The sequence below is a fragment of the Egretta garzetta genome, unplaced genomic scaffold (assembly GCF_000687185.1).
Source record: "Egretta garzetta isolate BGI_Z169 unplaced genomic scaffold, ASM68718v1 scaffold539, whole genome shotgun sequence".
NCBI classification, from domain to species: Eukaryota; Metazoa; Chordata; class Aves; order Pelecaniformes; family Ardeidae; genus Egretta; species Egretta garzetta.
In genome coordinates, this window is record NW_009260760.1 from 1,197,234 (window position 1) to 1,208,953 (window position 11,720).

An 11,720-nucleotide genomic window follows, 5' to 3' on the forward strand; every position below is an offset into this window, starting at 1 on the left:
AGCGTGATTTCAAGTCTGGAAGCTAATTCATTTCTTTAAGTATGCTGAAATCGTTCACAAAATGTGTTTTAGATGAGTAAGTTTTGTGATGGAATTGAGGTTTTTTTGTGTAATGGTCTAATATTGACCCGAATCAGAGGAATTAATGTGCAGGCGTTACACCGTATTTTGTGTGTGTGTGTGTGTTTGCCAGTGATGAAGAAAAGCACTTAGGGAGAAAATCATAGAAGTAATATTTTCACAACTAGCTTTCAGGAAGGTACAAAGGGAGAAATTGTGTGCTTAGATTTGACTGAACTTAAGAACTGACACTGCTCTTACTTGAAAAAAGATGAGCAGTGAGTGTTAACCGTGGCCAAAGTTAACTGTGATTGCCTCTGCCAAAACTGCGATCTTGGCAGTCCTGGCTCGTACAGTTTTTTCTGTGAAGCTGCAGAAGAGCTGGGGGAAGCGTGTGGGGCGGGTGGGTGTTGGTGGAGACTCCTCGGGTCCCTGTGTTTGCCCCTTTCTGGCTCCTGGGGTAAAGCATGTCTCACTGGCCCCTGGGACTTGTCTTGCCATGGGCGTGACTGATACTTTCTAATTGCTCCCCCAAATACGACTTTCATTGCTTAATCTATTAATTACATGCCTTCTAGAGACAGACCAAATTTGGGTAAAAATGACAACCTTTCATAACTTTTTGCAAAAACATCAGTGGCCCAGTGCGTTGCAGCATGTGTTGAAGTGTACATGGCTAAAGAGGATCAGTGCCTGTTTACACAGGGACTTGTTTTTCAGATAAATATGTGTAGGAGGAAGAAAAACTTGTAATAAAATGAGACATTTTGGATCATCTGCTCAGATGGAAACCTGTTTTCCTCCCTTTAGACAAGGGTAAAAGGGACCAGTGAGGATCAGTGCATTTTAGCAAAGGCTGTCTGCTTCTTGCATGTCCAGTACATACGTAACTCCTGCTATGGGAGTCAAAACTGAAGTTACAAAGGTAAATTACTGTTTAAAAATTATTAGGCTGAAATCAGCAAATGATTTTACAAGAAAGATCAGTTATATTTATGCCAAAGACTTACAGGTTGTTTAAAACAATCTGTGTTTGACATGGTAAGTTGTCTTTATCATTAAAATGCTAATGAAATGGTAAACAAGTGAAGATAATTAAGCTTGTCAGCTGTATCTTCCTTGTGCCAGTATTCCTGCTTTGCTCAGGTCTGCATATAGATTTGATGGAGTGGTGGTGAGAATCTATTTGACCTTTGGGAGCAATGTCAGTGTAAAACTGTGCCCTTTTCTGTTTGATTTGATGATTTTTGCCCTGAGGTGCTTCTACCTGTAGTTTAGGTCACCTTTATCTGATCATTCTTCCAGGGGCTTTCAAGGGTGGGTTTCAAAATCAAAGTTCAGTCAAACAGGGTCTCTGTTATTTGATTGGCAATAGTTGAAGTAGTAAACTGGCAAACAAAAGTGAATCTCTTATTATTAATTCCTCTACTGATCAGTCTGGTAGGTGTGTACGTTTTCTATTATGTATGGACTCCAAATGTATCCTAATTGTTGGTCATATATTACTCTGGCAGCAGAAACATCATGGACCGCAAAACTGCAGGCAGATTTGAAATGTCTTTGTCTCATGAAATGATCTGTGCTCAGCTAAGGACTACAAAGAAGACTGTGTTGTTTGCAGGAGGATGCTAACTGTTTTTTTAATTAAAACTTTTATGCCAAATTCTTTCTATACCTTGGTCAAGGACAGCATCAGAAACCTAGCTGAACTGCGATTTTAAAGTGTCAGTGACAATCTAACTCTGTTCTATTTTTTCTGTAAAATTTAGTTAAAGCATGCAACCATAGCTTCATTGAAGTATGTATATGTAAAGAGAGGACAGGTCTCTTTCAACTTTGTGGATCTTTAATTGCTTATGAACTTCAAAGAGAAACTTGTAGAAATTAGGCTGATAATGGCACTTTATGGACTTTAGGTAATTGAATACAACATAGGTGCTGTTTGAATACAACGTTGAAATCAAAATTATGTATATCTACTGTTTCAGAACCAGCTAGTAGAAGTAATCATCATTTCTGTAGTTGAAGATACTTCCTTTGGACAAATCCTCTGACACATTGCTTCCCTATTGATGCATTTTATTTTTTTTTGTTATGGATATGAAGAAGAAACTATAGGCATCTTAGCCTTTAGATTTTGACATTTGTGACTCCACTTGAATAAGCTTTGGCTTACAGTTCATTAAGCGCAACTGTCAATGATTTTCATGTGCTTACACAGAAACAAACCTTAATAGAAGTATTGAGGTAGGAGAAAGGAGAAAATATTCTGGGAAAATGTCTCAAGCATGTTTTTCCTTTCAAGTTGTGCATCTCAGCTGGGATAGTGTTCAACAGTTCTCTCTTCATAGTTGTAAATGACCCATCTTTCTGCGATCATCACACTTTTCCTATAGGAAGAAACAAAGAATATAGCCTGCTATTCATCTGCTAGACCATAATATAATATTTACTGTGCTGCAGCTGTGATCAAAATGACTGTCTGTCCAGCATCTACAAAATTTGAGCTCAGGGCTAGTTACAAGTGTTTGGTCATCCAAAAAATCCATGCAGCCCCATCTGGCTTCTGAACTCAGCTTTCCTCTTGGATACTGTGAGATGGGTTTGAAATTCTGTCTGTGGAGACAGGATGATGAGATGAAGAGGAGGAAAATTTTTACTCTGCCTTCAATTTTGTGTGTCCTTACAGGGAGAAAGGGAGATCCCTTAATGGAAGACTGGTACTCAGGCAGCCCATATGGATTACCTGGTAATCTTGCAAGTAGATGCAAATGATTTGATTTTATGGGAGAAGAGGGGGGAAATGGCTTGTTTACTTTTCTCCTTCCCTCCTCCCACTCCTAACTGGGTTTAAAAAGCTCAGACAACTTCTGTGAGCAAAAGCTTAGGTATTGTATCACCTTTGCTTGAGACCAGAGTAACTCCTAAGAGGACTGTTATGCTCCTGGCTGATGTGCTGGCCACCGGTGGGTGGGAGAAGGAGGTAATTATGGCAGAGGCAGGGGAGGCAGATGGTGAGTCACCCTCCTTTACAGGTGTGGGACACTTGGGTTCCAGTGCCTGTTTCAGTAGGTGTTGAATTATTTATTCAACCCAGGAAGGAGAAACTGAGAAATTTATTTTTTTTATATATTTTTTTTTTATTTCAAGGGACATTTTATTTGAAATCTATTTTGTATTTTAGGAAAAAAATATTCCTACAGCCAGAGCTGGAAGCTGTGTGCTAGGCACACTATTGTGTGAATAGGGCAGATAGTTAGTTAAAAATGAATATTTGGGCATCTGTGCCTTCCCATTCTTTTGGGGTCTTGCTGGGGAATGATTCTCAAGTGTATACAGAAAGAATTTCAGCATGTAGATTTCTGGAAAGCTCGTTCTTTGGAGAGAAAGATCTGGGTTCCAGTTAAGAAACCACTAGTTTGCATTGCGTGTAAAGAGTTGTGTTCATTTCTGTGCTAACTGATTATTTAATTGTTGGCTGTTCTCTAATATTTGCCTTGCACTGTAAAAGAGAAGGCATTTTTTTAAATGTTAGGTGAAATGATGTTTGTGCAGCACCTGATAGTTACAGCTGTCAGAAGAGGAAGAAATAAACATGCAGCTCACTATTTGGAAACAAACCTCTGGATTTCAGCTTGCATGTACTGTCTGTGCTAGCTGATCTAATAGGCAACCATGAACTGCAAAAGCATCTGACTTTCATGGGCACCCATCCTGGCCTTTTTGGCACCAAAGAATTTTTCAGCTTTAGAAAGGATCTATTCTACCTGCCAGTGTGATTTATATACCATATGTCTCCTCTTCAGCGTCTGAGTATCCATGGCCATAGGGAAGTGCTCTGACTCATCTGTAGCGTGTGGCAATAGATTTCTTTTAATGATATTAACTCCTACAGAGCCACTTTATTACCTTCCTGTATTATTTTTTCTTGGCAGTTGTGTCAGCAAGAGATAGCTATACTCTGTGTGATGTGGAAAGGAGAATACTATGAATTCCTGGTTTTGTTTGCTCTTGGCAGGCACTACTACACTTCCCACCCTCGTGCGCACACCTACCTTGATGATGCAGCCTTCCCTGGATATCAAACCCTTTATGTCCTTCCCCGTGGATGGCAGCTCTGCTGTTGGATTCTTCCCAAATTTTAACACAGTAAGTAAAGGTGTTTCCACATTTAGTTTCAGTGTATGCTTTCCAAGCTGGTTCTTACATGCAGTATTGAAGCTGCCTTAAAACAGTACATTGCTGACGCAGTTTTAGAGAACCCTTTTTGTCTGTGCTGTGGTGGTTGCTGTTCCCTCGTGCGAAAGTCTGAGTGGTATCCAGCCTTCTCACTGTGAACGGGGCTGAGTCTTTTTTAACTTGGTCTGTTAGGTGTTAGGGTGGTGTTTGCACACGGAAAAAAACCCAAGGTAGAGATTTGACGAGTGATGGAATCATTCTGAGCATTTGCTTGGGCATGTAGGTTTCCATGTGCTGTAAAAAAAAAAAAAAAAAAAAAGCAAAAGCTAATGGAAAACCAGGTATGTCAGGTAAGGCCTAGGTCCTCCACTGACTTGAATCAAGCTAAGTCTATTACAGCCAGTGAAGCAACTGGAAGATCTTGTTAATGCTGCATAATAACAATAAAGTCTCAAATTGCGCAGCCAGCACATGTGAAAAATGTGAACCTGCTACTTTATGGTAAAGTATCTTGGGTTTTTGCAAAAAATAATGCTCAGTGCTTCTGTATTTCTCCATGTTCATCAGAGCAGCAATAACAAAAATACTCTTTTCTGTAGTTCTCACTTCTTTAACAGCTCATAAAATGGTTCTGAATATTACAAAAATGCTTTTTTGCTGTTGCACATTAGCATTTATTTAATTAATTATAATCTTAAATGCATTGAGTACACCAAAACCAATATTTTGCATGTTGCCACTCAGGTTTCCACGTGTGGCGGTAATTCAGGATGGAATGAGTCAGTAAATAGTAAGCTAATAGTAACAGAAAGGAAACTGCTCTGGGTCATTTCTGCCAAGTCAGCGAGTACGATCTGGTCGTATGTGACCATTGCTTGAACTGTACAGCATCACGGTTGTCACTGTAATTGTGGGGGGATGGAAAGGGAAGTAGTGTCACCACCACCAGACAGTGATCGGCTGAACCACTGCCAACTGTTTCCTTTTGCAAACTCACCTTCTGTCTGAAGTTAAAACAGCAAGAGGATTTTTTTTTTTTTTCCTTCATGACTTGTAAATACATCTTGCTGACAGGCCTTGTGCTACAGCATGTGGTGCTGTGGGATTGTTATGAGGTAACGTATCAGCCAGCTTCTTTCAAATGTCAGCAGCCCAACACATATTATAAACAGTAGCAAATATTACTAATTCCTTGCAAAACATACATGTGAAAATTGTGCATTTATGAGGGAGATATGGGGATGTGCATGTGTATAGATGGGGGGGAGAGGGAGTACGTGCATGGGTACAAAGACATAAAAAGACATAAAAGATTAAAAAAAGTCCAGGTACGTTTAAAGTGCAGGACCAAAACTCAATACAATTTTAAGAAAGCAGTGTGTCATTCTCATCTTCTAGGCATGATGCATTCACATTCATTTTCCACCTCTTTCTAATATATTTGAGATTTTTATTTGTTATTGATTTGTCTGCTTTCCAGTTGCACTGGGTTTTATAGGTGAGCTTTTCCACAGAACGGTACATAAAGACTTGGAGAACCTTTTTTTTAGGGATGCTGTAGTTGTAGAGTCAACCAACATTGTTTACTTACTGGTGGTATTATTGAATTTCTGAGTTGCAGTAGCCTCTAGAGATAGATTAGTTTGGATATTTAGGCTGGTTTTGCATATGTACACTAGCTTACATTTATCTGGGTTACATTCTGTTTGTCTAATTCCTGGAGTGTTTATCCTTCACACCTGTCATTCTTCTCTAAACTTCTATGGGTTTTATTAAAAAAGAGAGGCCTGGGGTAATTGGCAAATTTTGTTGACTCAGTGTCTATTTCCTCCCTTGGAATTCTTGATAATTATATAAAATCACGCTGCTATGCACCACAGACACCACATGTTTAAACTCTCTTTTTTGAGGAACAGTGGTTCAGTACTATCTATTTCTAATTCACAGACTTTGCCATTTATCTTGCAGGTATTGATTTTCCCTAACAGTCTTTTACAATGCACTTTAAAGCTCATTGGAAAACTAAATCATTCATGGTTATCTACTGACAGGCACAGTGAACGCCAGCAGTCATGCACTTCCTTTCTTTCTAACTTAGCACAACCTTTGCAAATGCAGAATTCTATGTTTGTGTAGATATAACCTTTTTTTCTTTTTCACTGTAACATGGGGGGGGGGAGTATGTAAAAGTTTGTAAAAAGCCTTTTTCCAGAAGATCAAGTTTGAGTGTGTAGAAGCTAAATCCATTTGACCCATAATGTATGTGTCATCCAAAGTGCCATAATTTTTCATCTTGTGCAGGAACAAAATCTTATAAGAGCTTTTTGTCCCTTCCGCCCCCCAAAAAGCCATCATTTGCCTTATGGATCAATCAGGAAATCTATGCACTTCACCTACAAGATTACTTGTCAAGGACTGTAGGCAGTGAAACCCCTTGTGTGCAGCACTCATTCTCTTTGCCTTCAGCAGGGCTGAGGGGACCCAGCAGCACGTGCCAGGGCTGCTGTTCGTGCTTGTGTGTGTTCACTGAAGGTGGCAAAAATAAATTTTCAAGAGAAGACTTCTTTGATCTACCTGTTCATTTTCAATGGCAGTCAGATATAGAAACATATTTCTAAGCCTTGCAAGAAGGCAGTTTCTAACTTAATTTTAGTGGCCTGAAAAAAGAAGTTACTGCTTAGGAGCTTGATACAACAACTACCAGGACAGGAAAACAAGGTAAAATATCTTAAGTACAAACAAGTTTAAAGGAACACCCCCTACAGTGTTTCCAAAAGAACTTATCCTATTTATGGAAATATATTTAAAATCTGGGGTAAACCCTTTGTTATATAGCTAACTTTGAGTTTTAAATTCTGAAAACATCTGTGATGCTCCAAATGATACAGCAGTGTCCCCGTTTTGTTTGTGAAAGTATTCTGATCACTTGTTTCTCCCCACATGGGGTACTTTCAAATGAAGCACTAAGCAGACCCTTATTTTTTTAAAAGCAATGCCTACCTGAAGTATATCTTATTTTCTTGACAGAACTGTGTGATTTAGTTTAAAATGCCTCCCTTCTGTTTCTCCTAAAAAAATTAATAGTTGTAAAAATGCTGTAGTACTTAAAAATGTATAGTACTTACCAATTCACATCCCAAATAAATGTGTCTTTGTTCCTTAGGATGTGCTAATTATATAGGAAAATTAATTGGGGAATGATTGCACTAAGTCCTTGGATACATGCCTTTTTGTTTCAACAGATCAGCCAGAAAGGGATCTTCTAGAAGCAGAATGAAAGATTCCAAGCAGAGAGGTATTGCAGAATAGGTGCTCTCCTCTTCCCTGGCCTTTTCACAGCACCAGCAAATAGTTTTGTCAGAGCAGGACAGGCACGACCAGGCTGTCACAGCCCGAACCTGAGTTCGGGCACAGAAGGACAAACTCTCTCTCAGAAGTGCTGCAGCAGGGGATCCAAAGGTGTCATCACATTTGTCCTGACATCAAGTTCTAAAAGCTGTTCCTCAGATACTCATACCCTCTGTCTGAAACGCATAGCTTGAATCAAATTCTTGGCTGGTATTGCTTAAAATGTTGTTCTTTACAGCAGGATGTGAGACAGTGTTATAGGAACTTCCCAAATTTGTACGTCTAATTTGCAATGGATGTGTACAAGGAGGTATTGTTTAAGCAGAGCTGTTTTTTAGAATGCTAAAATGACTCTAATGATTCCTTAACATGTAACATCTTTCATATTGATTACATATAAAGAACTGTAAGGCTTCAAAGTCAAGTGCATAAAGTCAATGGAAATCGAAGTCAAGATTACTGTGGTCCCCATTGTGTGTTTATTATAATGTAATCTTGAATTTTACACTCGCTGGCTTCCACCACACAGCTTCTCCTTCTGTACCATTCTTTCTCTACACCTCCCTGCTTTTTTGTCTCGTGACATCCATCTTGTGGACTGAATGAAGAAAGGATGCGTTGTGATCACATCATGGAAGGTTATCATGATGCATGTGTTAAAGTGGCTGAAAGCCAGGATTTATCTTGCAGTGTAAACTTAATGATCACTGTCTGCATCCCCCTATAAAGAATGTATACTCCCCAGCAAAAAAAAAAATCTCAAAACTCTGCTGTGTTCTACCTTGCCCTGAAATGAGACCAGCACTACGTGATGCAAATTTAGTCAAAGTGGTACAGCCAGGTACCTATCAGTCTGCACAAAAGCAGTATCAGCAACTTCTCAGATTCTATCATCATAGAAAATAATCAGCAATTCATATGCTTCCTTCTGAGTTTGTTATGGCCTCAGGGGTAATCAAAGATTATAGCATCTCTTGTAGCTTTCACATTAGTGAAATATTTTCCATCCAACTAGCCCATGATTGGTTTCTAAATGCCATTCGTACCTTTGTACTTTAGAGGACACATGGGTTAATGTGGCCTAGTTACTGCTTCAGTGTCTATCTCTTCAAGTAGGTTTATGCTGATTCTTTATATTAGAGTTCCCTCAGTCCTCTTGCAAAGCGGACCAGAAGTATTTTACATCTGCCAGTGAAGGTGAGCCAGCTGGAAGGGGCTACAGGAAGGGAAAGAGGAGCTGACTAGTAACTTAGTCAGAAATCTCTGTCTCCTCTCCAGCATTAGCCTTGCTGGACTAAGTACCCCTGGCCTACCCCCAAGACAGCTACTGGGAGGAACTAATTTGCTCTTTCCTCTTCTGCATTTTCAATTATGTCCCTCACTTTTATTTGCTACCTATCTAGTTCTCATTTGAAGGGCCCAGTAATCAGCCAAGGCAGAAGTGGAGGCCTGCAGATAAGAGCGCAGGGCGCTCGTGTTGCCGGCTTCCCTCGCCCCTCGTGCCAAGTGCCTCTTCTGCGTTTGGCACAGCGCTGCGGTTCGGGAGCTTGCCGTTTCCTTAGCAGGGTCTGAATTGAGCCACTTAACACCCTGCTGCAGTGCCAAAGTACGCTCTGGAGCTCAGGATTGTGTACAAGAGGAGCAAATTACAGATGCAGCCAACTGGATGTGGCCAGCCCCTTATCTGCGGTCCTCTTGGCTGAAGTAGCCTGTCCATGTGCTCCCATTTCCCCTTTTCCCTTTTGTGAAGTGCTGGAAGGGAGTGACCTGCTCTGTTCCTCTCCCTCTGAAACACTGTGCTCCAGAGAGCAGGTGGAGGTTTGTAAGAGCTATACTTCACACTCATTAACTAACAGCACAGAAAGGAAATTTAAGCAATTAACTTAGAAGGAGTTTTGTGGGGTAGCTGGGTATTTTAGTGGGTTTTTTTTGGTCTTTAATCAATAAATGGCAAAACTTTTTTATTACAATCATTTTATATCCTTTTTTTTATAGTCATGCAGGCACAACAGGCACTTCAGGTTTGCCTTCTATTCCTGTGTCAAGCACTTAAAAACATTCCTATTTCACTTTTAGTTATTATGGATATAATAGTTCATGTTTTCCAAGAATCACCCAAACTGCAACATGAGGAATCAGCCTGTTATCTTTTACAAAGGGAATAAAAGAGAATAATAGGTGTTAGCCTAGATATTTACAGGTGAAGAAAGCAGAAGTTCAGGAGCCACATAATAAAGCCCAAATTCTGGCAGCACAGACTTCTTCTCTGTGGCTAGTCTTTGCTTTCTCCTCTGACTTTCTTCTCCCCTCACAGTACCTGTCTGCAGAGCCCCTTTACCCTCCGTGTCGTCTTCTTTCCAGTTTCTTGTAGTCCCTTCCCTATGTGTTCCTAGGCTTTTTGTATCAAGCTAGGAATTCCTCCTTGTCTTTCTATGACTTTGATCCAAACCAGCAGAGACCTTTTTCAACTGTGGTAGCAGTTTTTGGAAAAATTCTTCTCAGCCTTTGGAAGCCCTGAAAAATACTTATTTAAGGTGGTTTATGTTTCCCACAAAATACTTGAGACATTTCTGCTGAAACTTTCAAAAACGATTGAGCTTGAGGCAAACACCTGGTGAGATACACAGAGTTAGATATGGAAAAATAAAAAATTGCTGCCAAAAGCAAGGAGTTGTCATTCACCTTTGACAGCTTTTACAGTTTGTGGTATTATAGCATAAAGATGCAAGTTCCCTAGTTGCTGTCAGGAATCTTTTCAAAGAGCAACTCTTTGTTAAGTAGATGAGCCTAAATATATACTTTTCTGCCTTGTTTCTAGTCTTTAATACATACTATTCTCAGGAAAAAATCTTACTTATAATAATACAGACTGGCTTTAAGGGAGAATCTCTTCAAACGTTAATTATTGTTTAAAGTTTCCTGTTACTTTGTATTTTCTCTAACAGCAATGGAAGGGATAAGCTTTCTCCTCTCAGTTCCCAGATCAGCAGCCAGATCAGGAAACTCTGTCTCTAAGGAGAAAGTGCACTGACACGCTCTGCTGAGAAGCAGAAATCACCAGGTGTGGTAGCCTTTCCGTACCGCTTCACAGGAGCTTGGCATCCATGGCGTGGTTTTTGAGAAACAGTTCCTAAACTGTCACACTAATTCCACTGTTGTGCATACAAGTAATTAGGTCATCAGCCTAATTCTGTAAAGAAATACAGTTTCTGCATGCAAATACAACCATTTGATGAGTCCTTCAGACTATCCATTCCTTAGCTACGTGTTTCATCTCTGTGTTTACAGAAAGCTTGGAGCTAGTCTCTCTGACACCTCAACAGTATTTCTTTCTGTTACTGGTTAGCGTAGGGAAAAGCTAAGAAGCCTTTCTCTTCATTGAATTGCTTTCTTCTCAGGTTGCTAGTATGTTCATGACACAAGGAAGCTGGTTAAAGGGAGAGGGTTGTTAGCCATAAATATTTTGGGCATTAGACCACTGAGGGATGGTTTGCAGTCTGTTGACCGTGAGGAAAGCATCTCCCCTCAAAGCAAGCAGTTGTGAAATTGTAGTTTGAGACAAAGAGGGCACGTGTGTTGCGCCACTGTGCTTATAAAGGTTTTGCTAGTTTCTAGTTATGAGTATTGTCCTGAGCAAAATTCTAGAGCACCTTTAGAGGAATCTAAATTCTCCATGTGGCTGATAAGTACAGAAGTGGCTGCTTTTGCAGCATGCTGGCTGTATGTGGCTGACTTTCTCCCCTCCCTCAGACCTTTGGCACATTTGCCTGTGAGAAACTAAGAATTACTGCAATAATTATTAATCCATAAATAAAAAGAATGTAACTAAGAATTAATTCTTGTGGTACTTTTTCTTTCTGAATGTGGATATAGCTAGTGGTCTTTTAATCTAGGTACAGCCAATTTTATGACAATTTAAAAGTACTATATGCCAATTTAATGTCATAATGTGAAACCTGTCTGTCTTTAGCGTACCTGAAAACCAGTGATACACAGGTTTGAAGCTCTGACCAGCTCATTTCAACTACCAGAACAAGGCTGATTTGAAGATCCATGCCTTTCAAACCGGTCTTTTCTCTATTCAGTCTGTCTGGTCTCACAGTCGAGATACCACAAACTTCAGGTGCTTCCCC

General features: G+C 39.9%; 1 protein-coding gene across 3 annotated transcripts in view; it reads left to right on the forward strand.

Annotated features, from left to right (window-relative positions):
• ZNF385B (zinc finger protein 385B) overlaps positions 1–11,720 on the forward strand; it is a 138,868-nt gene that overhangs the window by 78,997 nt on the left and 48,151 nt on the right. The window contains exons 3-4 of one of the 3 annotated variants that reach the window (XM_035901441.1): positions 4,083–4,221; positions 4,566–4,589. In XM_035901441.1, the coding sequence (XP_035757334.1) occupies positions 4,083–4,221; positions 4,566–4,589 (163 nt within the window). Of the gene's footprint in view, positions 1–4,078; positions 4,222–4,565; positions 4,590–11,720 lie in introns of all 3 variants that reach the window. The other 2 variants (XM_035901442.1, XM_009646025.1) reach the window with 2 other exon arrangements.